A 27,477-nucleotide genomic window follows, 5' to 3' on the forward strand; every position below is an offset into this window, starting at 1 on the left:
GCTCCAGGCTCTGAGCTGGCAGCCAGCACAGAGCCCGACGCGGGGCTCGAACCCACGAACCGCGAGATCATGACCCAAGCGAAAGTCGGACGCTTAACCGACTAAGCCACCCAGGCGCCCCGACAGCTGCATTCTTTATCCTAGATGAAGCCCATGGCTTTGCTGCTGCTGTATTCCTGCACCCCCACCCCACCCCCAGCCTTTATGGCATATAATGTTCCTGATGCACCTGCCCAATCATTAGATGCCACACTTATTTGCATTTTGACTCTGGTTTCTAGACATAGGGCTCTAACTCATGAGTGTTTCTGGTGATGGTGATCTCTTGAGAAAAGATAGGTCTTCTTGGGCCCCTCAGGTGACTCCCTGACATTTGAGTAGCTCCATAAGTTTCCTAGATACTAGTTCAGCTCATGTGACTCTGCACCCACTTCAGAAGTAAGGAGGCCAGGTCCTGTTCCATTTTCACAGATGTAGAAACTGAGCTTAATAAGATTGCACAAAGTGAACTGTCTAACTACAAAACCAGAATTCTTCCCTTATATTCACTTTTCCTCCCAGGGGGGCCACCTACTCAGCCTGCTACATCCTGTCTTCGGAGGCCATATATATATATGGGATAGGATTCCTCATTCTCTGTGCTAACAGCTAACATTCTAACAGCTCGTAGGAGCTGGGCCTCTGAAAAGGAAGAGCAGTTTTCAAAAAGAGCTAATGTATCTTCAGGTGGACATTTTTTCTTCCCTTGAACTTCTCTAGAGTGAACCCCATTAGAACGGGTATTAAGCTGTATTTGTTCCCCACTTTATTGTATCAGATAGAGGATACTCATAAAAGCTTGTGCATGGTGAATGAATACAAAAGGCTTCTGGGGATGGAACTTACTCATGAGGTCTGCTTCAATTAAGTATTTATGAACCTGGTATAGCAGTGAGTTCTAGATTCCCTTCTGGGCATATTTACCCATACTGATACTCAGTCTCTGCCATTAGACCTGAACTTTTTAAAATGCACCTAACAGAGATCTTCCACTCACTGCTATCCTTCATGAATAAACGCAGCTAATCTTGATTCATATTAACTATACCTTTCATTTCAAACTTAAAAAAATAAATGCATCAAAAACCCTAAAGCAGTTTAGGATTATACTCTACTGGGATGTTTCCTGCTGCTTCTAAGCCTCCCTAGTGGGAGAGGAAGATCAGTAGTTGTCAGAAGATTCCAGATAAGAATTACTTCTTGATTTTATTTAAGCCAGACATTGAGTGTCATTTTGTGATAAGGGCAAGTGTCTATAAATAATTGAAATCTGGTCCTTTGTATCGTTATAGCTTTGTAACCAGATTTGTGATACAACCGGTCTTTGGATAACATTTTGAATTTGCTCTCAAAGTCGTTCAGTATCTCTGCAGGATGACAACTTTTATAAAATGCAGAATGTCCAAAAAAGGCAGGTCTACCTCCTGCATGACACAGAGGGCATTGCATTTGTTCTCTGTAGCACATCCAGAAAGAGATTGTAGGTTGAAAGGAGAACACCACTGGAGTTTATTAAACTGTTCCCTACCACTGCTTGGCCCTGATACACCTACTTTCTCCAAGCCTCACCCTTCTTATCTATAAAATGAGGTAGAATGACATGCTGCCTTGGAAAAAGAATAGATCAAGAGTATTCCCAAGAGCCTTTTCAAACTCTCCTTATGGCCTAGTATCCTCATGAATTGCCACCTTCTAGGCAGAGGAGAGGACCCAAACCATTGGCCAGACATTGCCCAAATGCCAGATGAAGGTGCCAAAGGCAGTGCCAGTGTTGCTGTTGATTACAAGGTGGGGAGAACTGATTCTTGATTAGTGGCCCCTTGACTGAGTGCACTGGTAATTTCAGAGCCTTGCATCTTACTATATTTAATTCAGCTGAGGAAAAGGTTCATGCCTCCACCATCACTGCTATGTGCCTGGTCTAGTGCCAGATGGGCAGAGGGGATACAAATACAAATATAGGTAAGACTTATTCCTTCTCTCTCAGGGCTCATAGGCCAGAGAAATAATTCCATAGGCAGCTAGGCTCATTGCCACAGTGAGTACCTCTGGGGGCTGGTCCCGGAGCACAGATGTTGAAGACTCCTCCAAAACCCATTACAGAGCAAACTGAAGGCCAAGACTCCTGTCCCCTTAAGGATGTTTGTGGGGGCCCAGCCCACATGTCTGTATGAACCAGAGAGGCCAGCAGGCTCACTGGTGATAAATCCGTACCTTTCAACTGCCATGAAAGACATTTTAAGAAATGTTAACAACTTCATTAATTTTAAGGCCTCAAACTTGGGCAGAGAAATTTGACTGGAAAATTGCCGCCTGAAGGGATAGTTCTTCAGACAGTGAGAAGTAACCAAGTCTCAGCAAGTCAATGTGGGTGTTTGAGTGGCAGAGCCTCGTGCCTGTGTCCTAGGAAGGAGGCGGGAGGGCATGTTCTGGAGTGGGGTGCACAAGGGGGCAACGAGAGGGGCCAGCATCAACCTGCCCACAGGCATCATGACGGACAGCCGCAGGCCGGCCCTCTCAGGCAGGTGCTCTGGTCCTGAACTGAATGTGGCTTTCTTTTCAATGGTGTTTTATGAGAAGAGATGAGGTGGAGAGAGGCTAACAAGATTTACTCACCCCCGGCCTGTAATTATCTGCTTGAGGAAAAAGTTTGACCTACCTTTTTGAAGTCTTCCCATATTTCTTCTAATTTACGTTGAAGCCTTTTATGTCACGTAAAATATATTTTCTTCAGTGGCATTTGGTATCTGATTCCAGCTCTTTCTCGCGTCTTGTCCTGAAGGATGGCAGCCCGCTGATTTCATCATTGACAACCAGAGAACTGCACATTCCTCCCCCAAGGCTTGGGAGGGGGGAGGCATCTAAAGAAATACCTTTTCCCCCTTTTATCATCAGCTCTGATGCCTTAAGATTATTTATAGGTTTGGGCAGAGGACTGGGCTCTCACTGCCCACCCAGATAAAAGTCAGATCTGACCAGTAGCTCCAGGTGCTAAGAGATGTGGCTGTCATCACATTGAGTCCTAGAGCCATGGATGCAGGTGGTACCCTGCCCACTGTAGCTCATGTTTGTGCCCACTCTGGGTGTGTGAAGAATCAGATCAACATGTAAAAGGTAATATAATCAAAGATTCTGCCCCAGGTGAAGAGGAGAAAGAAAATTCGTATTTATTGAAAAACAAAAATGTTGATACTTTGCAAAACTCTTTCACACCCTTTTTCTCACATAAGCCTATTATCAAATTATTTAATATCCCATGTAAATTGAGGGCCAAAGATGTTTATTAACATATTCTCCTTATGGAACAGAACAGCAGTTAGAAAAGATTGAACCCAGATTGTCTGACTCCAAGTCGAGTGCTCCTTCTACTACAACACAAAGTGAATTCCAAGATGAAGTCTTCCTTCCATGGAGAGGGCTCTCACTTCCTGGTGTTTGGACTGAATGACTAGTCTCATACCCAAGACCTAGGCAGCTGTAGAGCGAAGACTTGATATCCCCATATTGAGACTATTCCAGGCAAGTCAGCGAATTCATCTCTTCCCATACATGGTCACTGTGGACAGTCTTGTGTACCCCACCATAGACTGTGGTCCCTGTTATGGGCTGAACTGTGTTTCCCCCAAAAGAAATGTTGAAGTCCTAACCCCTAGTGTCTATGAATTTGACCGTATTTGGAAATAGAGTTTTTGCAGCTATAATCAACTTGGGTCCATACTACATTAGAGTAGGCCTTAATCCAATATAACCAGTGTCCTTTTGAGAAAAAAGAGACACAGACACACAGGATGGACACCATGTAATGAGGGAGGCAGAGATTACAGTGATGTATCTACAAGCCAAAGAATGGCAAGATTTGGCAGCAACCATCAAAAGCTGGGGAAAAAGCATGAGACAGATTCTCCCTTAGAGCTATCAGACAGAGAATAGCCCTTACGATGCCTTGATTTTGGACTCCTGGTCTCCAGAGCTGTGAGAGAATCAATTACCTCATTATTATTATTTTTTACAAATAGTTTATTGTCAAATTGGTTTCCATATAACACCCAGTGCTCATCCCCACAAGTGCCCTCCTCCATGCCCATCTCCTTCCTCCCCCCCACACCCATGAATCCTCAGTTTGTTCTCAGCATTCAAGAGTCTCTCATAGTTTGCCTCTCTCCCCCTCCCCCACTATTTCCTCCCTTCTTCTCCTCCGCGGTCCTCCGTTAAGTTCCACCTAATCCTCCTATACATGCAAATATATATTATTTGTCCTTCTCTGCCTGACTTATTTCGCTCAGCATAACACCCTCAAGGTCCGTTCATGTTGCTACACATGGCCAGATTTCATTCTTTCTCATTGCCATGTAGTATTCCATCATATAGATAAACCATATCTTCTTGATCCATTCGTCTGTTGATGGACATTTAGGCTCTGCCCATGCTTTGGCTATTGTTGAGAGTGCTGCTAGGAACATTGGGATCCATGTGCCCCTATGCATCAGCACTCCTGTATCCCTTGGGTAAATTCCTAGCAGTGCTATTGCTGGGTCATAGGGGAGTTCTATTGTTAATTTCCTGAGGAACCTCCACAATGTTTTCCAGAGGAGCTGCACCAGTTTACATTCCCACCAACAATGTAGAAGGGTGCCCGTTTCTCCACATCCTCGCCAGCATCTAGAGTTCTCTGATTTGTTCATTTTAGCCACTCTGACTGGCGTGAGGTGGTATCTCAGTGTGGTTTTGATTTTCAGTTACTATTATTTTAAGTACTTTGTTTTGACAGCCCTGATAAAGTAATACAGTCCTTTGCCCCTCTAATCCTCCAATGTCCAGAACATTGACTCCTAGAAAAGAAAGATTCCTCCTAACACCCAACATCAGGGTACCACAAAGCCATTGTTGGACTTTAAATAAAAGTTCTATTACAACTTTGTGTGCTTTAAGCCCATGGGGACCCATCCAATTTAAGGTCTGGTGCTATTGGAAAGAAAGAAAAATTAGACTTTTTAATTACTTTCCCTGCTGCCATTACCACCATCACTGATCCTGTTAATGTATCAATTTCTTTGATTGAAAAGTCTGGGTAAATTAAACATCTCTCTCTCTCAAAAAAAAAAAAAAAATCAACCTACTACAGAACTGAAAATGGAAAACAAAAAGCCCGCAAACCCCTTACGGGATTTGCTTCATAGCTCTGGCAGGAAGTCAGCTTGATCACATTTCTGAAATTACATATTTAATGTGGCTGGACGTGATCAGTTATTCCACCCCCAAGTGCCTGGTGTTAGTGAAAAGTTCCCTTGTGGGCCACTGTCAGGGCTGAAAGCTTTCTTACCAATTCCTCTGCCCTGACAGGCCAGGACTTTTTGTGTTCTCTTTCCACCCTGCTCCATTGAACTGGGAAGTCAAGTTCTTTCCTAGTCTGTGTTCTTGTATTTTAATCTATAACATGGTAAGTACAGGGCCTGTGAATGCAGTCACCAAAAAGACGGAGTCCCATGGGGCACAGCAATGCTGGTGGTTATATAAAACCAAGAACAGGGTATGTTTCTCACCCTGAGGACTGCTGACCTGCTAGGGACCAATGAACCCTATCCATGAAAATTAAATAACCAGCAGATGGCTTAGATGTTTCAAGGAAAGACTTGTTTAAAACACCCCACTTGAATACCCTGGTTTCTCTTCAGATCGCATAAATCTTTCACCTTTTTAAAACACCCCACTTGATCATATCCCTTACCTTTAAAATGAACATCCACTCCATAAACACCAAAAATGTAGCTCTATATTAGTGGCAGATTGGGTAAAGAGAAGCAGAAAAGAAACAAGGCAGATTAAAAGATAAAAGACAGATTGACCAACGGACACAAAGGCAAGAAAAGCAAGTTAAAAGAGAGCCATTTAAAGCTATTGTCACAGACATGGGGAAAGGTATTGACAAAAGGGAAAGAAAGAAACAGATGAGAGAACAAAGATGGAGATGCACAGAGAGAAAGACAGACAGAGAGACAAATGTGGGAAGGATCACTCAGGCCTGTCTGGTCTCCTGTCAGTGTGTTCTTTCTCCTGCTAGTGTGGTCTTAGGAGTCCTACCTGGGCAGGTGGTTCCCTGATACACAGTCTAATTGTGGCCTCCCCACTGAACATTGTTTCTGTATCCCTACCTGCCTGCATCATTTCCCTCCTTCATGTGTCTCTGATGCCACAGAGAATGGGAGAATGGGTATAGACAAACTTGGAATACCAACTGTGATAGGCATAACAGTGATAAAGACATATAAGACACTCCCTTCCCTCAAGAATGGTCAAGGAAGAGGCAAGCATGGCCACGCTATGACAGGTGAAGAAACAGAGGCATGTTCAAAGCTCACTGAAACGTAGGGAGAGACAGCCAGTTCTGTGGCAGACTTAGGAAGTTATATGTTCTGGATATGGAGACAGCTTTGTTGGGCTTTGGGCCCTGAGACCAATGAGAAGGGCATTCCAGGCAGAGGGAAGGAATGTGCAAAGGCATGTTCAGGAACAGGTCAAGCTCAATAACACAGGATGTGGAGGACCTTAGAGGAAGCAGCAGTGATGTGCCTGGAGAAACAGTTACTTCCAGATGTACTCAGGATTTAGAATGATCCTCCTTGAGAAGCATGGGTTGGAAAAGGAATGGCAGGATGGGAGTCTGGGACCGATTCTGGCTATAAGTTACACATGACTTCATTGTCTATCCAGGAGATCCTGCTTGGGTAATTGAGTAGATGCACATTGTGTTAACTGAAACAGGGAGGAAGAGAAACAGTTGACAAGGAGAAATGATGACCAAGACATTCAGAGAGGAGAAGGTAGGTGGAGAGAACTATGCCGAGCAAGTTATATTTGAATGTCTTCAGGGACATCCAGGTGAAGACAACAGGGAGAGAGTTGTAAATCTAGGTCTTGGCTTTGGGGAGAGGTGAGATAGAGAGTCGTTAGCATAGAGGCTGTAGCTGAAGCTAGTGATCAGAGGATGAAGGTCCAGGATGTTGTATCTAAGAAGTAAGCAGAAGAAGAGAAGCTTGACACACAGAAATGGAGAAATAAGAAATGTAGGAGGAGACATAAGAAATGGTATAGTCAGACAAGCCAAGGCAGTAATGAATTTTAGATACGGAAATAATCGGCAGTGTTGAAGCCACCTGGAGATAAAGTGGAACAAGGAGTGTTAAGAGCCTTTTTTTGCCCCAGTAAATACTCTTATGTTTTACATTCTTCCTTCCTCCTGTTTCCTATTTTCTCATTCCATTTTGTCCCCAACTACTTTGTTTTTCCTTCCCTTGAACCTGTCTCCCTAGAGCCTGCCTTCTCCAGCTTGTCAGGCCCAGCTGAGTCCCTGCTTCCACCTCAGCGCTTTTGCTGAGTACCCACACTATGCTGATGTCTCTTTCTCTTTGGAATTTTTTAATGGAAAAATTGATGGAACTTTTTGATAACATTGGGTTGGTAGAATCCTCCCTCTCGAAATCTGATAAGATTCTGACTTCTACAGGGAATGGTTATTTCTTGAACATCCCAAATTCTCCAAGAAACTCTATTGGAAGATGCCCATCATCACAAAACCTAGGGCTTCTCTAATGCTTCTTTTCAATCAAATAACTTTCTGACGAGGGTTGTATTTCAACCCTTTTATGGCCCAAGTAAATCAAGTCAGCTGATAAAGCAATCATGGATGAATCTAATTTACCCAACTGGAAGGCAAAAAAGATGATAAAAGTCACTCTTAATCTATTATCCAGGTACGTGTGTGTGTGTATACTATGTATGTACCTATTTATCTATCTATACTATTATATATTTACTCATCCAGTGAGTGTCCACAATTTGCCAAGCTCTTTGCCCCTGCCCCTCATAGAGATTCTGCCCTAGTTCACTTTTACCATAGGTCCAAGACAGTCCCAAATATGCATACAAAAGGTGCTTCTTAAATACTTGTTGTATGATTGTTTTGTATATGTGTGCAGTACCCCTGGGTCTGATGATGTATCAAACCCAATAGGAAGGTTTGCGTGGGAAATAAGACTTCTCAGTTTTAGCAAAGACTTAGTATATCTGTTGGATAAAAAGAGCTTCTTTTTGGAAACCATATAGTAATTATTACCACCCAGCACTGGTGATCACATTAACCCCAAATTAGAATAGCCTGTGAGGTTGTAGACCTCACTTTGTCACTGTTTTCTCACCAAGGAAAGTTGTGTAATGTTCTTCTGCAGTACTTCATATTTCTGATGTCACATTTTTCAGTGAGACATATCTGAAGTTATCTGTGGCCCTGAGTCATCATGATTCTGAAACTGTAAGCTCTTAGAGTTCAAGAAATCTACATTTTGTTCTCTTATGCATTTCCAGTGATTAATCCACTGTTCCGTATTCAGTTTAGCTCTTGATAAATATATGCTAGATGAAATAGCAGTATTTGCTGAACAGTCCACGGCCAAACCAGGAATTTTCTTGGATCTCTCCATTCCCAACTCAGAGCTTTTCAGTCCCTGAGGATCTCTGTAAAGGGTAAGGGTGTTCCCACAGCCCTCTTATTCCTAAAGCCATATTAACTGGTTTCAGGAAAGACATGTTCCTTTGGTTTAGAATTAAAAGCTATGACATTAACTACTTTGGGCAGGCTTATTTTATTCTCTACTCAATCTAAAAAAGCATATTCAGCAGACATGAGTGAACTGAGGAATTTTTTGTTTTGACAGCTTTGGGACATCTGAGATATTGTATACAGAGCATTCCCAACCAGCTCAGAAGGATATGTGTCCAAAACATATGCAGGAAAATGACTGATCAAGAATGAGAAAAATGAGAGGAAATCCTCTTAAAATGTAATGTTTTGTCAAGAGCAACCTCAGATGCAAACATTTATGCCAGAAGAGACCTCAGATTAATGGGACTTTACCCAATCCACTTGAGTAGATGCCTAGAATAATTTGGTTTGTTAGAAATTGTGAGCTGTTAGGGCCCAGAGTGGTCTAGTCAAATAGCCTCATCTTATAGATGAGTACACCAGGCCCAGAGAGAGGTCAGCAATCTGCCCAGAGCTAGTGGCAAAGCTGAGATTCAAATCCAGGTCATCTGTTTGGAAGAGCCCGCCTCTAACCCTTCCAGAGCAGCAGACGCATGAGTGATGGTTCATATTTTCTCAGTACGTGGGCTGCAAAGCATTTCCTCACACATAACTTTCATATGTTGCTTTATCCATCTCATCACTTTAATTCCCTGAGTCTCCATAAATCCAGCAGGTTCATGATGTCCTAAGGGTTGCATCAGTATAGGGCCAACACCATCCTGGTGTGGATGGACCCTTGGCCAGACCCAGTCTGGTTACATCACCATCACATGGAGAGCTTATTAAAGACAAGATCTGGGATCCAGGAACAGTAGGACTAGATTTGGAAACCACAGGTCTTCCATTCACCTCCTTGTTTCCTATGTCAATGTCCTCTGTAACATCCAAGCAAGATGTCTGTCAGCCTCTCTGTCTGAAAGCAAAGCACAGAATGGTGGGGAAGAAACTCAACATTGGGATCTGAGATGTGAAATTAATTTCCAGCTCAGATTCCTATGAATCTTGTTACCTTCATCCAGTAAACCACTTCCTGCTTCTGTTTGTCATCTGAAAAATGTGAATGGTCATGATTCCTAATTGATAGCATTTCTGTAAGTTCTGTGAAGACAGGTTTCCAGATGCTGGAGCTTAGATGATTCACCTTTGGAAGAGGAGTGAAGCCATTCCAGTGAGAGATCAATAGCCTGCATCTTGGTAGCCAGGCTCTACTTTGCTATAAGGTTGTTCTTAAAACTCTTAAAGTCCCTGGTTTTGCCCTCTAGAGTCCAAAAGCACTTTATGTTTAACCACTATACTCTCCATGTGGGAATTTAGTTCTATGTAGGCCAGCCTCAAAATTCATACAAGTACACAAGAATAAGCAGTACTAGTTCCCCACCTGCCTGGAGTAACCTTATTCCTTTATCTGTTCTTAATAAACTTCCTAGCTTAAACCTATACCATGTCAAAGTCTTCTCATTCTTCAAGATGCAGTCCCCAAATTGTCTCCTCCATGAGCCTCAGGTCTTCCCAGGCAGAAAATCCTTCTTGTTCTGTGTCCTCATGGCCTTAACATGTCTGCCAACTGTGAGTTAGGTGTGAGAGGTCCATCTCCCTGCCCTGGACGGGGAGTCCCTGAAGGACATAGGGTCTGTGGTAGGGCAGCCTGGTATCTGTGTTTTGAGACTGGCATCAGGGGGGAGCCCCATGGTAACCTGCAACATCCAGCAAATCCTCACCATTAGAGACCAGAAAAGTGGGAAAGGTTATTTTTCATGTTCTGAACTTGAGACCTGTGATGACCATCAGCCTTCTCTGGTTATCATAGATGCCATATTGCTCTCAGAACTCTTCTCCAACCTTCTAATTTTAGGTATGATCCCAATTTACGAATGTCATGCTGAGCAGTGTACCAACTATTAAGGTTTTCACCATGCTCTGTGAGGTCTGCCTCATTTTGTTAGAGATGCTCCTGGAAATCACAGGGAAAGGACTGGACTGGAAGTCCAATCTGGGTTCTGGTCTCAGTTATCTTACTTCTCCATACCCTAGGCTCTGCCACTTTGGCCAAGTTACATGACCCTCCTGAGCCTTGGTTTTCCCATCTGTAAAATGAGGAGGCCGGGCTCACTAATTTCAGACTGTCTGGGATTTTAATTAGTTTCAATTTTCTGTTCTGGGATGAAGAGCAGAGTCTCATTTCTTTTATCTGTAACATTGCACTGGCCACAGATAAGAGAAATGAGAATTGGGCTTTCTGTGCATATCTCCCACCATCCTAGGCATGCTTGCACATCCACCCTCCTTGAGGCTGTCTTTTGACTCTGTGTTTATATAATTGATTGATTGAAGGAGACTTGGCCCTTCTTTGCTGCAGCTTGATTATAAGTGAACTAAACAGATGTCTTGAATTGGGTGATTGGTTCCCAGATGCATTCCAGGGAGTGAGCTGGTGGGAAGGAAGTGAATGATTTCAGTTGTGAGGCCCCATGACAAATGAATAGTAGTTGTGAGCGGGAGGCAGGCAAGGGGCTAGGTTTGCTACTTAGTCTTATGAAGTAAGTGACCAGATGTTGGTGGCAGCTGGTAGATTAATACCAAAGGTAACTGGTGGGCCAAGTGCCCCTTTAGGAGATAACCCAGCAATAAGGAGTCAAAGCACCTAATCATCCAAGCCAGGGCTGGGAGTCAGGACTCTTGAGATTCTGCTGACCAGCTGTTAGAGCCAAGTTAGAGAGCTTGTCTTGGCATCTGCCCAAAAAGGGAAATTGGTCTTAAAATGGTAGAGATGGAAGAGACCTGAGAATCATTTTATCCCACCTCTTCAGTTTTCAGATGAGCACACTGAGGCCTAGAGAGGTTAAATGATTTGCCTGCAGTTACACCACAGAGCCGGGGCTAGAATGCAGCTCCTCTTATTCAAAGTCTAGTGTGACTTCACTTTCAAAAGGGAAGCTGGATCAGTGTGTTCAAAAGCAAAGATTGAGTAAGGAGTTTCCACAAGGTGTGACACAGTCAAAGCTTTCTGCCTTGAGTGTTGGACATGGACCTGTCCAACTCCCCTCTGCTGTGACTGGCCCCTAGAGACACCTGAGGAGCAACAGCAATGACTGCCAAGTTTAATGACAAGTAATGTTCAAGTCACTGCCACACTGGGTGCTTGGTATGTGTATTGCATTGAATCCTCTCACAATTCCCTGAGGTGGTCCCTGCTTTAATCCTCATTTTACAGATGAAAGAATTGAGGTGCAGAGAGACTAAATAATTTGTCCCCAGATATGCAGCTAGTAAAGTGACTGAGCCAGGCTTTTACTTTGAACAGTCTGATCCCATGCAGCCTCTAGTTCCTAAATATTCCCCAGACACCTTAGTACCCCCTGAAGTTTTGATATAAAACAGAGCAAGATAGGAAGATACGTGTTTTAGTCAATATCTTCCTGGGTCCTCAGAGGTCAGGTCAGTCCAGCTCATTTCTAGGTTTCTGGTGGTAAATCTGAGGCACAGGTGACAAAGGTGATAAGGTATGCATATATAGCACTTTATAACTATAAAGCATGTCCACATGCATGACCTTATTTGGTCATCACTGCAGGTATTATTATTTTTATCAGCATCATTGTTGTGATAAATCTCTCATATTCACACATGAGGAAACCAAGACTCAGGTGGTTAAATGAATTGCCCGAAAGCACAAGGCTGATTAGCCCAGAGCTTGGAAATTTCCAAGAATTCTCTAGTGATCTTTTTCTTTCACTCCCACTGCCTTTCCTCCCTTTGTTCTTATCATAGCTTCTGGCCTATGCACAGACCTACTCTCTAGCAGGGAGCTTCCAGCAGCCATCAAAAAGCAGCTTGTTGGCAGAAGAGCACATCTAGGATGAGAGAAGCCAGAAAGGTTTATTGGAAGTGATTTGAGCCATCGAATCACTGGGAGATATTTGAAACCTAGCCATATGTGTTTTTGCTAGCTTGTTCCAGAAAAACAGTCTAGAGTTTTGAGAATTGTCCTAATTGTTTAAGGTATTATTATTATTATAGCTTAGAATAATAATAGTACACGCCACAGGGCTAGAAACCAGATTTTAGTACCAATTTTGCAACTCACCCATTTGTATCCATAATATCTCTAGACTTCAGTTTATTCATGACAGATGGCCCCAAAAGTCTGTAATCACCCAGAAGCTCAATGATTGAGAAGTTCTGGAGAATACCTTGAGAAAAGGAGATGACTCTGCCTTGTTCCTCAGGCTTGCTGGCAGCCAAGGGACCTCCCTTGAGCTGGGTACAATCCTTAGGGACTGCCAGTGTTTTGAGAATGCTGGTCTCTTATATATAAATGAACCTCAGCCTCAAACATGAAGCTCTATTACATGACCTCTGAAGACTACCTGCAAGAGAACTTCCATATGTGCATGATGCTTCATGTGATTCTTTGTTGAATACACAAATCAGACTTGTTAGGGACACACTGTCATTTGTATATGCCGTCTCTGAAGCAGTCTAGCCTCAGCTTAAATGTGCCAGTAAGCCAAGCCTGAGGAAGTGAGAGCTGGTGATTCAGTAACTAATGTTCAGTCTGGAGCTATCCAGAGAGGATGGCATTTGAAAAGGCCTCCACAGCCAGAAAGTCACTGTGTGACTGACCACATGATCCTGGGGTAGTCTTTCGCCTTGCCTGGCTCTTGGTTTTTATCACCTGTCCAGTGGGAGTAGCAGTTGACCTCAAATGTCATTTCAAGCTCTAATAGCCTTTAACTCTGTGAATATCACCTAAAGGTAGACATGCCAACCTTCATGTGGGACAACATAATACCAAGGAAATGGTCATCTGCCATCAGTTAAAATGGCTCATAGAAATACTATTTCTCATGGTAAACAAGAAACTATTCAGAAAGGGCATGGTTGTGCAAATGCTGCATCAGCTAATATGCATTGGGAATTTCTCCATTCCAAGCACATGCATCATTTCATTGAATCCTTCTAGCAGTTCTGGGAAGTTAGTCCAATCACTGAGATGACCAATGCTCAGAGAGAGAGGGAGAGAATGCCTTAGTACTGCCCATCTGGCAAGTGGTGTAACTGGAATCAAATCTCAGGTCTTGTGCTCTTTCCCTGAGAAACAAACCTGATAATATTAAGGTCACTTAATGAATAAGACATATGGGCATAGATTTATAGAAGAAGATTATAGGGCTATATGGGACCACAGAGACCACCATTCAATAAGTGAGGAACATCAGAACCAATCTCAAGGCCATCTGCATCCTGGCAAACAGGAATCCCAAGATAAAATCACAATCATGGTACTATTTTTTAAACTAGCAGATAACTTGGTAATTTTATTAATGTTTATTTATTTTTGAGAGAGAAAGAGAGATGGAGAGAAAGGGAGACAGAGGATCCGAAGCAGGCTCCTTGCTCTGAAATGTCAGCAGAGAGCCTGATGCAGGGCTCAAACTCATGAACTGTGAGATCATGACCTAAGCTGAAGTTGGAAGCCTAACCAACTTAGCCACCCAGATGCCCCAAAAACTGGATAATTCTCTGTTTTCAGATGCAGATTCCATGGCTGACTATCCAGTTGAGTGAATTCTCTCATGGGCCCCTGATGGCCATAGAAACCTTGCCCATACCACCCTTAGTTCCTTCAACTGTGACCCCTAGCCCTATCTAAGAAACACATCAGATATCTCAGAACATCTTAGAAAACCTAGATGGGGCACTTTGAGCCCAAGGCACTTTGGGCCTTACTGCAAGTGTACTCTTGGCTTCCTGAGTCAACACATCCATGGGGGTTAAGACTTGGATCTTAGAAATGTGTACTCTGACTCAGTCCTCTCCTAGACCTCCCAGTTCTGTCTCCTTCAAGGTCAGCTCAGATGCTCCAGCTCTTGTCCTGCCTCTAGCTGGGCCCTGCCTCTTTCTCCATGGGTCCAGTTCCTGGCCTGCCTCGATGTAGGTCTTGACTCTTATTGGTGTCTGTGCCTCTGAATGAGGGCAGCTCTATTGCTGCTGCCTTTTCAATTCACAATTGCCGGTTTGTGAGATACTGACCTCAAGGCCTCAGGGTCCCATAAAGGAAGCAGGTCAGTGAAAGCCCACAACCCACTCAATCACTTCATGTCTAACTCAGATATCACTTCATTTCTCTAAGCCCAGTGTCTTTATCTGCTAAATGGGGATAAGAATCCTGCCTACTTCATAGGGACCAAATAAGATAATGATGTAAGGTGCCTGGCATACTGTGTCTGAACACAGGAAGCCCTCAGTAAATGTAGACAATTATGAAAATACTTCCCACAGGCCTTCACAGGGGTCCTCTCCTCAGGCTTTCTCTATAAACACATAGAGCCAGTGAACATAAGAACATCAGAGCCAAGAACATAAGTCCAACCCCAAGCTTGATTTCTGACACTCTCCTAATAAGAGAAAAAAAGTAAAGAAGGTGAATTGTCATAGGATTGACAAACATGGGGTTCTCTTTTTTAATTAGTTTTCACTTTTCACTCTACAATATTTGTTTCTAAAGCTCATGGTGGGCTGTCATTGAGAGACATCAGCCAGTGGGTTCCTGTGGACCTGCCCCATGACAGCTGCTCTGAAGGATCCTGGAAACCAGCCAGTCTTGGAAAGAAAGTTTAAAAAACTAGAGGCTGCTGGTTTCATCACTTGAAATCGACTCAAGGTGACTGAGGAAACTAGTGGGAGGTCTCTGGGTTTCCAGGGTCAGGATCAAGGAAACAGAAAAGGCCTTGATTCCAAGGAGTGTTTTGGAGACTTGGGTCAATCTACAAAGGACTGTTGGATTTTCTAAGCTCACCCAAGGGGACTACCTTTATGTGGTGTTGTGGATGGTGCCTGGAACTTTACGGAATCTCCTCACGCAGCTCAGCCTGCATCTCTACTGATTAGCCAAGGTGGTCTTCTAGGCATGGGCCTTGGCATGGCTGCTTGGGTAGGCTCACACACTTCTAGAGGCTAGATTTCCTCCCTCACACTCAGTGTGCGATCATTGTCAACTCCTCTACAGCTGAGGGCATTTGAAAGGGGAACTGGGCATCTCTCTGGGCAGGGCCACCACAGGGTTTTCTGATCCACTTCTGTACCATTCTTCTGAATGGCTGCCTTTTGTACTACAACAGTGCCTTAAAGCCAACTGTCAATGAATTCAATTTTTGAGATGTGACTCATACTCTGGAAGGCTTCAGAACATACATATGCACATACACACACTCACATTCACACTTACACACCCAAGAACAGTCACTGTAAAACCTGAGATTTTCTTCTTAATTCTCTGGGGATCTTGAAGTAAACCAAGTTCTCATTGAGTGAGATGCACTTTCAGCCTCATTTCATGGGGAATCTGCTTCCAGGGATGACAACAAGCCCTCACTTAGAGGTAGCAGAGTGAGAGTGACTGATGGCCTGTAGGTTTGGTTGTGCGGGCCTTATAGAATCACCACCCTTCAGAGATGGAAGGCACTGTAGAAGGTATGTGCTCCATTTGTTTCATTTTTCAAAGGTAGAAAACTAGGCATAGAGAGGTGAGTGAACCTATTGAGGTCTCTCAGCTGCTCTATGCAGGACCAGGCCTGGAACCATCCTCACTTCTCTACCAAGACCTTTCCCTTCACAGCACTTGACACCATCTCAGCAGGGGAACTGTTTCCAGAAGATTCCATTACTTTAGTATTTTTGTTACAATGGAAATAACATGAAAGTGAGTAGCAATGATCACCAGGTACTGGAAATTATGTCTTTTTCTCATTGCTATTTTTCGATGGTTAGATTCTCCTGGGTCCTGATAGGTAAAATAAATTTGAGATCTCTGGATTGTTTTGAAAATTTTTAAATGTTTATTTATTTTTGAGAGTAGAGGAGGGGCAGAGGGAGAGAGGGAGACACAGAATCCAAAGCAGGCTCCAGGCTCTGAGCTGTTAATACAGAACCCAATGCAGGGCTTGAACTCATGGACCATGAGATCATGAGCTGAGCTCAAGTCAGATGCCTAACTGACTGAGCCACCTAGGTGCCCTGAGATCTCTGGAATATTTTGAAGGTCACAGTCGCTTTGCAAAATGGGCCTGACACAGAGGAAATACAAATCTGTTCCCTGAGGGTAAAGGACAAGCCTTTGCAGATATGAAGAAGTTGTAGACTTTGGGTCAAATAATAACCAAAATACAACACTTCCCAGGTTTCTCATATATTATTTAATTTACTCTGTTGGCCCTGGATTGAGATTTTGAAACTGTGGCGGTATGATGAAAAATATCTCAATCATCATTATCTAGCCCTAGGTCACATTCCAGTTCTTCCTTAGGGTGATCCTTTGATCTTTAGGCAAGTAGAGTAAACTTTCTAAACCTCTGTTTCCTAACCTGTAGAGAGACGATACCATCTACTCTTCTCAGTGCTTTTCTGTAGATTAAATACAGTGATATCAGAAAAACAGTGACATAGAAAAAATTTAAAAAAGACTTCACATAGTCTCTGGTAGACAGCTAGGACTCAGTGAATGTTATTTCTCAAGCCTTCCCTTGGGTGTTGACCTGCCTCTGCCATTGAATTGCTTAAGGCTAAACACTTCACTGAAACCCTTGATCCCTCTGAGTCCTATCTGTAAAACATACTGTATAGTCCCTATCCAACCAGGACTGGGTCAGAGGAGGGTTAGGGAGAGAGACACAAGAAGCACCCTAGGTCTACAACTTTAGAAAAGACCCAAGGAAAATGTTCCTTATCCTGGTGTTTTTAGAAATGAGTCCAGGTGGGGCGCCTGGGTGGCTTAGTCGGTTGAGCGTCCGACTTTCGCTTAGGTCATGATCTTGCGGTTCGTGGGTTCGGGCCCCGCGTCGGGCTCTGTGCTGGCTGCCAGCTCAGAGCCTGGAGCCTCTTTCAGTCTGTGACTCCCTCTCTCTCTGACCCTCCCCTGCTCACGCTGTCTCTCTCTCTCCTAGAAATAAATTTTAAGAAAAAAAAAAAAAAAAAAAGAAATGAGTCCAGGTGTTATTCCTAGAAAGGCACTGAGGCTAGTGCGGGAGAAAGAAACCTGTCTTGATATTTTATGAGAAATTAAGTTGGAATGTTAAAAAGCCAATTCAGTTTCACCCAAAATGAACAGTAATGTTAACCTTTTTTCTGTTTAAAGCCAAAGCAGCTTTGACAGCTAAAGGGAGTCTGCCTTGGAGCAAGAATTTCAAAATGAACCGATTTGATAATTGGAGCATGGGCTGAACTTGTTTCACTAGGCAGGGTTTGGTCCAAACACAGCCAGTTCTCTGACTCTTCAGAGTTAAAGATCCCAGGACGGATGATGCTTGATGCTAGGATTGTATATTCTGTTGTCTGTTTGTTGAATATGCACCAGGCAGTATCTGACCTTGCATGCCACCCCTCTGTTCCAAATAGAAATAGAATGACTTCAACTGGAAAAGAAAAATCAAGATAGAGGATGGGCCACAAAAGAGGAAGCTCTGGGAGAGTCACCAATCATTGTCTGTATGGGATGGGAATGGCCAGTACCTTTCTCTCCCATCTTTTGACTGGATCGTTTGTTAGTATGGCCGGATCTTTCTTACCCTCTTCAGAAAATCCAAGATTAGTGGCTACACTTTTCATTATAAAGATAATTTTTATGCTACAAAATACACAATGTTGGACCAGCTTTCTCCTTGCATTCTGCAATCATAACTAGGTGGCTGGCAAGTAAGTGTTGAAGATTAAGGCAGTCTACAATTCATGGACACCAATTCATGGACAGAGCAGCAGCTCAGCCCCCAGAGGCAGGTAGAAAGTCTTCAAAGCTGATAAATATGTAGGCAGCAGATGGTATGTCAACTCAAACAAGGCTATAGTCCTGCCCATTTCAGCTCTCCATTATGAAGGTGAATCGTCTGTATTGTGAAGGGTCGAGTAGTATTAACCTTAGGACCAAAAAGATGGCAGCTCCCGGAGAGCAGCTGGTACATAAATCTCTGCTGGCTAAGAAGTAGAAAGATACTTAATAGAAGTGTAATTGAAGGATTCTCCCCGCCTCCACCAGCCCTCACCTAAACTTAGTTTGGCTAAAGTCATCAGGAATTATATTATTCCCACTCTGGGACAGGGCTTAGTGGCCTGTGTGTGTGACTAAGAGACAATGCAGTGATAATCAGCTGCCTGCTGTAGAATTGACTGCCATCTCCTCAGCATTCTGAAATTTTTAACACCAAACTCATCTTGGAGTTCAAGGTAGCAGTACCTGCAGAAGCAGCTGTTAAAATACACAATGATAATTGGGAGTTAGCACTCATTAGCACCACTACACAGATTGATTTATCAAATTCCCTCTAACCCTTCTGAGAACAGGACTTAGGAATCTTGAAAAAGCCAAATCAAGAAGGAACTTTAGAAAACATCTAAGTCTCATTTTGTATTTGAGGAACTTGAGGCCCAGAGAGGTGTAATGTCTTGTTCAACAGCACTGGCAAAATTGGTGGCAGAGCTGGAATTGGAGCCCAGGTCTCACTGGGCATTTGTTTCCCTAGTCATCTGGTCCAAACCCATGTCTTTCAGATGAGGGCACCAAGTACCACATGTGAGACGAGACTGTCCAAGCCCGGACACCAAGTCCAGTATTCTGTTCTTTATATCATATTCTCCCTTTCTTCATGTCCCCATGGCTGAGGGAAGACAATGAAGTCAAAGGTGGATGAATAACTTGCACTTTGGCACACATTCCGTTTATCCATCAGTGAGCATTGAGAACCTACTGGGTACAAAGTACTTCAGCCACTTTGGGGAATACATATTGAGTTAGGAAGGGGAAGGAGAAGGTAAGTATATCTCAAAAGTAGGGCAAACATTGGGGTGCTTGGGTGGCTCAGTTGGTTAAGCATCTTACTTTGGGTCAGATCATGATCTCACAGTTTGTGAGTTTGAGCCCCACATCGAGCTCTGTGCTGATAGCTTGGACAGAGCCTGCTTTGGATTCTGTGTCTCCCTCTCTCTCTGTCCCTCACCCACTTACAATCTGTCTCTCTCTCTCTCTCTCTCTCTCTCTCTTTCTCTCTCTCTCAAAATAAATAAACGTTAATTTTTTTAAAAAAAATTAGGGCAAATATGAAATGGTTTGGTCACAAAAAACCTTGTTAAAGGTCATAAAAAGTCCCAAGGCATGGCCTCTTCCTGCCTCCCTTCTCTCTCTCTCCTTACCCAGTGACCATCTGTACCCCCTCCCCAAGAGAGAATGAGCCCAGATTAGCTGTCATAACCTTGGCCGTTTTGTCTGGAGGGGGGCAAAGAGTAGATCTGGGGCTGGGAGACAGGGCTGTGAGTAAAGGCCTGAGTTCCTTTGGCCTTCTCTTCTCAAATAGGGTGGAACATGGTGAGAATTTTTTCCCGAGTATCCACTGTAGACAGGCTCATATGTACAGAAAGTGCATGATGGTGCTGGCTCTTACAGCAAACTCTAGAGGTAGATTTATCATCCCCAATGTACAGGTGAGGAAATTTGAGGCCACAGGGGCTAATTTTCTTGCCTGAAGTTAATCCAGCTGCTAAGTGGCAGAGCCAGACTTAGATTCAGACCTATCTGGTTGCAAAGCCAGGCTCCAGCCACTTGGCCTCAGGCCCTTTCATGTCACCAGGTAACCTCAAGGTTAGAGGATATAGAGGATGTAGAGCTTCTTTGGGTCCTACCTGGTAGCTCTTTTTTCACCTGCCTTCTCTGAAGATACTTCCTTTAATCTGAGTTAAAGAGCACCTGTTTTCTCTCTTAGTCCTCTTTACAGCAATATGGAGCCAAGCGAGTTGTGAAACTGACAGACTGTCACCCCAGGAGGAATGAGGGCTGTGGATGAGATGAAGGCCACCTTCCTGGAGTGGAGGCATGGAAGGTTTCTTTTGGGAGACAGTTTGCTCCACTGACCTTGGCTGTCATTGCAGGTCTGGAGTGCAGCTTTGACTTCCCCTGTGAGCTGGAGTACTCCCCGCCACTCCACGACCTCGGGAACCAGAGCTGGTCCTGGCGACGTGTGCCCTCTGAGGAGGCCTCCCAGATGGACCTGTTGGATGGGCCTGAGACAGAGCACTCCAAGGAGATGCCCAGAGGTAAGGGTAGAGGCCACCACAAAGGGTAGAGACCTTGCCCAGATGGGCCAGGACAGGGCTTGAATGTCTATTTCTGTTTTCAGTTTTGAGGTTTCCTGGCCCTGCTCTAACCTGTTTCTTTTGAAACCTGCTTTTAATATGTGTGCCTTCCATAGGATGCAAGTCCAATTTCAGGATCAAGCTTCACTCTCTTACCAAGTAAAGGAAATAGGATTTTATAACTCTCACACTGATGTAGGAGAAAGTGCTGATCTGTTTGTCCATTGGGAATAGAGTTGCCAGGTAAAATACAGGACACCCACTTAAATTTGAGTTTTCTGGTGAGCAATAAATGGTTTCTTAGTGTAAGTATATCTCATGCCATAGTTGGGACATACCATGAGAGACTCTTGGATGCTGAGAACAAACTGAGGGCTGATGGGGGTGGGGAGGAGGGGAAGGGGGGAGATGGGCATGGAGGAGGGCACTTGTGGGGATGAGCACTGGGTGTTATATGGAAACCAACTTGACAATAAACTATTAAAAAATAACAAAAAAATAAATAAAATTATTATAATTTCCAATTATATTTTAAAAGCTAAGGGGCACCTAGTGGCTCAGTCGGTTAAGTATCTGACTCTTGATTTTGGCTCAGGTCACGATCTCATGGTTCATGAATTCAAGCACCATATCAGGGGATTCTCTCTCCTTCTCTGCCTCTCCTGTGCTCTCTCTGTCTCAAAATAAACAAACTTACAAAAAAAGAAAAATTCAAATGTAATTGAGTGTCCTGCATTTTTATTTGCTAAATCTGGCATTTTTAATTTGGAAATTATTATATAACTGGTTAAATGTTAGTTTCAAAGCCATTAATGAATATTTAGGCTGTTTTGTAGCTTTGGAAGGTGTTTCCGGTAGTCCTGAGCTATTAATGAGCATCTCCTTCTGAATTGCAAGGGACCGGAGAAGATAGGCTCTGGATAAGTTGTGGGTGTTTGTTAAATATTTGCTGAGTGCTTAGAGATAGATGCAGAGGCACTAAGCCCTAGTGCTGCCTTCAGGTCTCACTGTGGAAAATCTTAGCGCTCCACATTCCTTGGACCCAGAAAACTCTACTTATTCAGATTTGACAGCCTATGTTTCTGACTTGTAGGAAGAAGTAGCCACTGATGTAACGGACTTACTGAACCATTCAGAGAAGTACTTTCATTTTCCAAAGCCCTTCCACATACAGTCTCATGGGATTCCAATTTTTGTGAGAGAGGCAGGGCAGATGAGAAAGGGAGGGCTCAGAGAGGGGAAGTGACTTGCTAAAGATCACAGAGCATGTATGTGCTGGACCAGGTCTAGATATCTGCTGTGATGAGTGCCAAACAAGGACACTTTCTACCACATCATATTTCTGTCTTTGCAGCAAAAGCTATGGTGAAAGCCTGCCCTGGGCCCAGGTTTGGGGGACAGTTATCTCAGGCTAATGGTACTGTGAGTCTAATTGGATTAATTAAGTTTCTGGGGGAGGTTGGAGGTGGCACAGAAATAAGCCTATTAACCTCAGGCTTCTCTAGCAGCCTCAGACCCTGAACTGTGAGAGAACTTTCCTTTCTTCATCCACTCCCTGGCTGACCTTTTATTCTGTTTTTATGACTTTTGAAATTGCTTGACCTTGATTTATATTTTAAGCTGCTTTCACCTGGATCCTGATGTGTATTGGCAAGGGGTGAGGAGTGTTGTGTGTAGGTGAGTGGCTCTTAACCCTATAGTGCATCTGACTCCTCTGGAGAACTTATACAAAGTGCTGCCTGGTTTCCACAGCCTGAGATACTGATTCAACAGATCTGAGACAGAATCTGAAAATCTGTGTATTTTTAAATTTTAGCATAAAATCTAGCATGTGCAACAAAGTAAAACATATATACATGGATTAACAATTACAGTAAAAGCAACATGTGCGTTCTCAACACTGAGCATAGGAATTTGAGCGTTTGCCAGTCCATTTTACAACCTCTTCTGTCGCCCACCTAGATCCCAAATCTTTCCTTTCCCTCAGAGGTAACCACTATCCTATTTTGTGTCCATCACTTATTTGCTTTTCCTTATGACCTTACCACTTATGTATATAGCCCAAACAACGTATCGATTAGGTTTGTAACCTATTATACAAATGAGATAATACTCTTGTTTTGTGGTTTGTCAATGTCGATGCATGTAGCTGTGGTTCATTTGGTTTTCAATCACTGCATGAAAATACCACAATTGATCTCTTCCACCATCCTTAGACATTCGGGTCATTTCTGTGGTTTGGCTATTACCAATAGCACTACGGTAAGCATTTTGTACGTGACTCTTGGTGCATGTGCGTGTCCGGGAATTTTCCTAGAGCAGAGAGTAGGAATGGAATTGCTGGGTCATGGGGTGCAGCTTCCATTTCAATAGAGAGTGCCAAGTTATTTTCCAAAGTGCTCGTACTAAGTTATACCCTACTGTGAGGTGTTAGCATTCCTCCCCAGGACTTTACATCCTCACCAGTACCTGCTACTGTCAGACTTTGTCATTTTTGTCCATCTGGTGGATGCAATGCAGTATTTCATCAGAGCCTCAATTTTCACGGGACTCTCTCCCTGGTTTTTTGTGGGTTTTTTATAATGTCTTTAGAGGCTTCTCAAGTAATTCTGAGCCATAGCTAAATTTATTATACTCTCAGCGTGAACCCCCTTTCATGCCTCCATAGGGGTGGCCCTGGAGTCTAATCCCCAACAATCCTGGTAGTACATGTATTTTTGGTCATTGTGCATTTTTTACTTGATGACTGTTGAATTGTGAGCACACTTCAGTGAGATTAGGAGATATGGACAAATAGCAATTGTCCACAGAGTTTGTGGAGTCAGACTTTATCAATTTGAAAGTTGGTGCTTTTTAAATTTTTAAACAAGTTGTAGAGGAATGCCCATAGGAATGCCACTCTCTGACCTGTTTCTCCTCCTTTATCCACTTTCTTGTGATCTCTGGCATCTGCATGTTACCCTGAGTTATAGGAGAAAAACAAATTGAAGAAGAGGAGGGAAGAAAGAAATAAGTGTTCCTGAGTGTAGAAATATATCTGTGCCTTTATGTTTTTGTAAAAGGCCAGTACATGCACTGAATACAAACCTTTTCCAATTAGTTAAATCAGTCAGGATTGGAATATACATGTTTTATTGAGTATTGCCAACTTCTATTTGTCTGAAAAACACTCTTACTAACATTAAGGACAGTGATGTGACTAGCCGTGACAAAAGTCATTGTAGATACATCAGTCCACTTGGTCAAGTTCTTTAGTGGACAAACACATCCAAATATAACTTGAAGGAATCTCAACACTGTCAGAAACGGGTATTTCTTTTTCCTGGGGTCTAATGGAGGCATCTATGTACTCACACAGACTTGATCAGTCTTAGGAGAAAGGGACTAGCCTCCTGGCCATTGTAGACACACTTCTGGAGTATCACCGAGAGGTATTCAGAACTTCCAGTAATGGGCCGCTCATTGTTTTTTGATTCAACTAATTATATCACTACCTGATCACTGAAGTATGGTTGCTTCCCATGAAGCAAGCTGATGTATCTTAATGTCTCTTGACTGTCAGGGAAAGAGGTGAAGATGAAGAGGAGAAAATGATGTACCCGATTTTCACAGCACCAAAGCAAGGACCTTTATCCCAGTCCTAATAGCCAAATCTTTAGAATCTCCCTTTCTCTGTCACTTTGGCAGAAGGGATGCTGGTTGTGGATAAGGAGTAATGGGGTGCCCTTTAGGGTAGTGCAGTCAATAGAGAATTTTTAAAACTCAACATTTATTGGTTGGATGGTATTTAGACTCTATTGCAATATTTCTTGTCAGGGGATAAAGAAAGACCAGAAAAAGGCAGTGAGATAATACCAATCATAGATAATGAACTGTTAAGAGTATAAATTCTGAATGATTTTAATTTATAGCCACTGTAGCTGAGAATAATAAGGAAGATACAATTCAGAGCAGCAAGATAATAAAAAGTGATGATCTTGATGGAACACAATATTATAAATTAATAAAATCTTGAGGAATCATCAGGTTGAGGCATTCTATGACTTCTTAAGAAGTGCCAGGAGCATGTTTGACATCTACTACTTCCGTTGTTCTGGAATGTAGTCGTATTTTTCTTCTCCAGCAAGACAAGACCTTAGTCTCCAGCATGGGCTCTTTCTTTAAAATGGAAAACAGATTGGCAGCTTCTCCCCAGAACCCCTTCATAACCCCTTAGTCATGTGTATACCCAGGAGGAATGAGAGTAGGCTCAGATGAGAGGGGCTGACATCCTTCCTGTATCAGCTCAACTCTCTTCCAGAAGACTGATTCTCCAGTCTCTGTTTGTGTTTGGCTTTTGTCTTTCTCTGACTGACTGATTTTGCTTAACATACTCTCTAGCCATATGATTTCACCCATATGTGGAATTTAAGAAACAAAAAACATGCCGAGGAGGAGGAGGAGAGAGAGAGAGAGAGAGAGAGAGAGAGAGGGAGGAACCAAGAAACAGACTTTTAACTATAGAGAATAAACTGGTGGTTACCAGAGGGGAGGTGGGCAGGGGGCTGGGTGAAATAGGTGATAGGGATTAAGGAGGGCACTTGTCTTGAGGAGCATCAGTGATATATAGAATTATTGAATCACTGTGCTATATACCTAAAACTAATGTAATACTCCATGATAACTATATTGAAATTAAAAAAAAAAAAAAAAGATGCCTTGGGTTCAGAAGGCTAAGGAGCATTGTCCTAGAATTATGCAATGGCTAATGCTGTTGCTACAGATGGAACTACAATGCCAGAGTGGGATCATTCAGCTTTTTGGTCTGCTCCTGTTGTACCCTTGTGTCTTAGTTTTTTGTAACTGCTATAACAAATAACACAAAGTAAGTGGCTTAAAACAACATAAATTTATTTTATCCCAGTTCTAGAAGCCGACAGTCTGAAATCAAGGTGTTACCAGAGTTGGTACCTTCTGAAGGCTCTGGAAGAGAAAGTTTTCCATGCCTGTTGCCTAGCCTCTGATGGCTGCTGGTAATCTCCGTGTTCCTTTGTTCGTAGATGCATCAGTCCAGTCTCTGCCTCCATGTTCACATGGCATTGTCCTCTGTCTCAGATCTACCTCTTAAAAGGACATATGTCACTGGAGTTTGGGCCACATCTTAAATGCAGCCTGATCCCATCTCCAGATACTTAATGACATTTTCAAAGACCTTGTTTCCAAATAAGATCACTTTCATGAGTACCAGGGATTAGGATTTGGACATATCTTTTGGAGACCATGATTCAACCTGCTATACATTGAGTTTTCTCCCCTGGTGTGTGGACTGGCATGTGGATCCTGTGTGCTTCTCCCTGCACTTGGGAGCTCTTAGACCCTTTAGGAAGTTAGGTTAGGTGATTTCAGAGGAGCCCAGATTAAACCCAGCACTTTTCCTCCTTCCTTTAATTCCTTCCTCTGCCCCAAGGTTTGCAGTGTTCTTAAAAGAGTCTCTGAACCCTTCTCGGAATGAATCCATCCCAGGAGTAGCTGCAACCTGGAAACTGAGCCACATTTTGAGCTGGAGGCAGAACCTTGATAGGCAGTTTCTCTCAGGCTGCACCCCCCTCTTGTACCCACTGTCACTGGGGGCTGCAGCTGGTCCACTGAGCTGGCTCTAAGTCTCATGCTCTGACCTTAACCCTTTGCAGTGTTGACAGGAAAATGGAGTGATGAAAGTCTGCCTGGCATTTCCTCCTCCATCCAGTAAAACTTGCAATTAGCCACCCATTTTTTCTCTTGGGCATTATTGGCTCACTAAGTGGGACCTCATAAATTAGCCTTTTCCATCATTGATACGTGTGTGTGAGTAGATTTACAGCTTTTTCTGGAGGGCCAATTCCATGGATGAGGACAGGATGGAGATGGTAAGACAGGCTGTTGATGAGATAGAATTGAGAGGCACTCTAGGGCTGGAATGTCATTGAGAGCACATCCTGCAGGCAACCCTCTTCCCCTACCCTGCACTGTCACAGAGGTGAAATGTGCTAATGCATTCTTAAAGCCAGGTGCTTCCTGCCCACAGGGTTTGGTGATCATCTTTAAAGTAACCTGGCTCATAGGACAGTCAATAATTGCTCATAAGCAGCCTTTAGCAAAGACCTCTGGTTTTAGGGTGTAGAAGCTGGGGAAGTGGTCAGTAGAGATAGGCAAACGGGAATAGAAGAAAAATACAATTGGAATGACAGATACCACACACACACACACACACACACACACACACACACACACACACACACACTCCAGGACAGAACAATGTTTTTGTTTGTTTTGTTTTGTTCTTTCTTTTCACTTATTTCAAATGGGACGGTCCAAACTGAACTGTCTATGCAAAGTGTTCTTGGGCTCCAGCCCCCAGGAGCTCCCTTCCTATGCTGCTTGCTCTGTCTACTATGAAGTTTCTGTTTTCAGGCAATAGTCTCTAAACTTTATTTATTTATTATATGCCTCATCAGTAGAATATTTCTGAGCATGTACCCCTTCTATGTAAATATTCGTCAATTATATGCATGCATTTGTTCCTAACTGTATAACACTATTGGCAAAGCTCATTTTCTTTCTTCTTTAGTAAAAAATAAATATAATCATGGTGGGTACACTTTGGACACCACAGCAGGACATCTGTCCTCTATAAATGGGATCAGACCTCTGGGTTTGTTAAGGCATGTCACCTGGCCCCAGGGTCACTTATGTCTCTGACAGATTCTTTAAGAGACTGCCTCAGCATG

The 27,477-nt window shown here is 43.2% G+C and overlaps 1 protein-coding gene across 1 annotated transcript in view; it reads left to right on the top strand.

Moving 5' to 3' along the window:
* Positions 1–27,477, top strand: part of ALK (ALK receptor tyrosine kinase) — a 670,565-nt gene that overhangs the window by 194,363 nt on the left and 448,725 nt on the right. Inside the window, exon 3 of the mRNA XM_077774140.1 lies at positions 20,528–20,692. Within this exon, the coding sequence (XP_077630266.1) occupies positions 20,528–20,692 (165 nt within the window). The remainder of the gene's footprint in view (positions 1–20,527; positions 20,693–27,477) is intronic.

Source organism: Crocuta crocuta, unplaced genomic scaffold (genome assembly GCF_008692635.1).
Source record: "Crocuta crocuta isolate KB4526 unplaced genomic scaffold, BGI_CrCroc_1.0 scaffold246, whole genome shotgun sequence".
Lineage (NCBI taxonomy): Eukaryota > Metazoa > Chordata > Mammalia > Carnivora > Hyaenidae > Crocuta > Crocuta crocuta.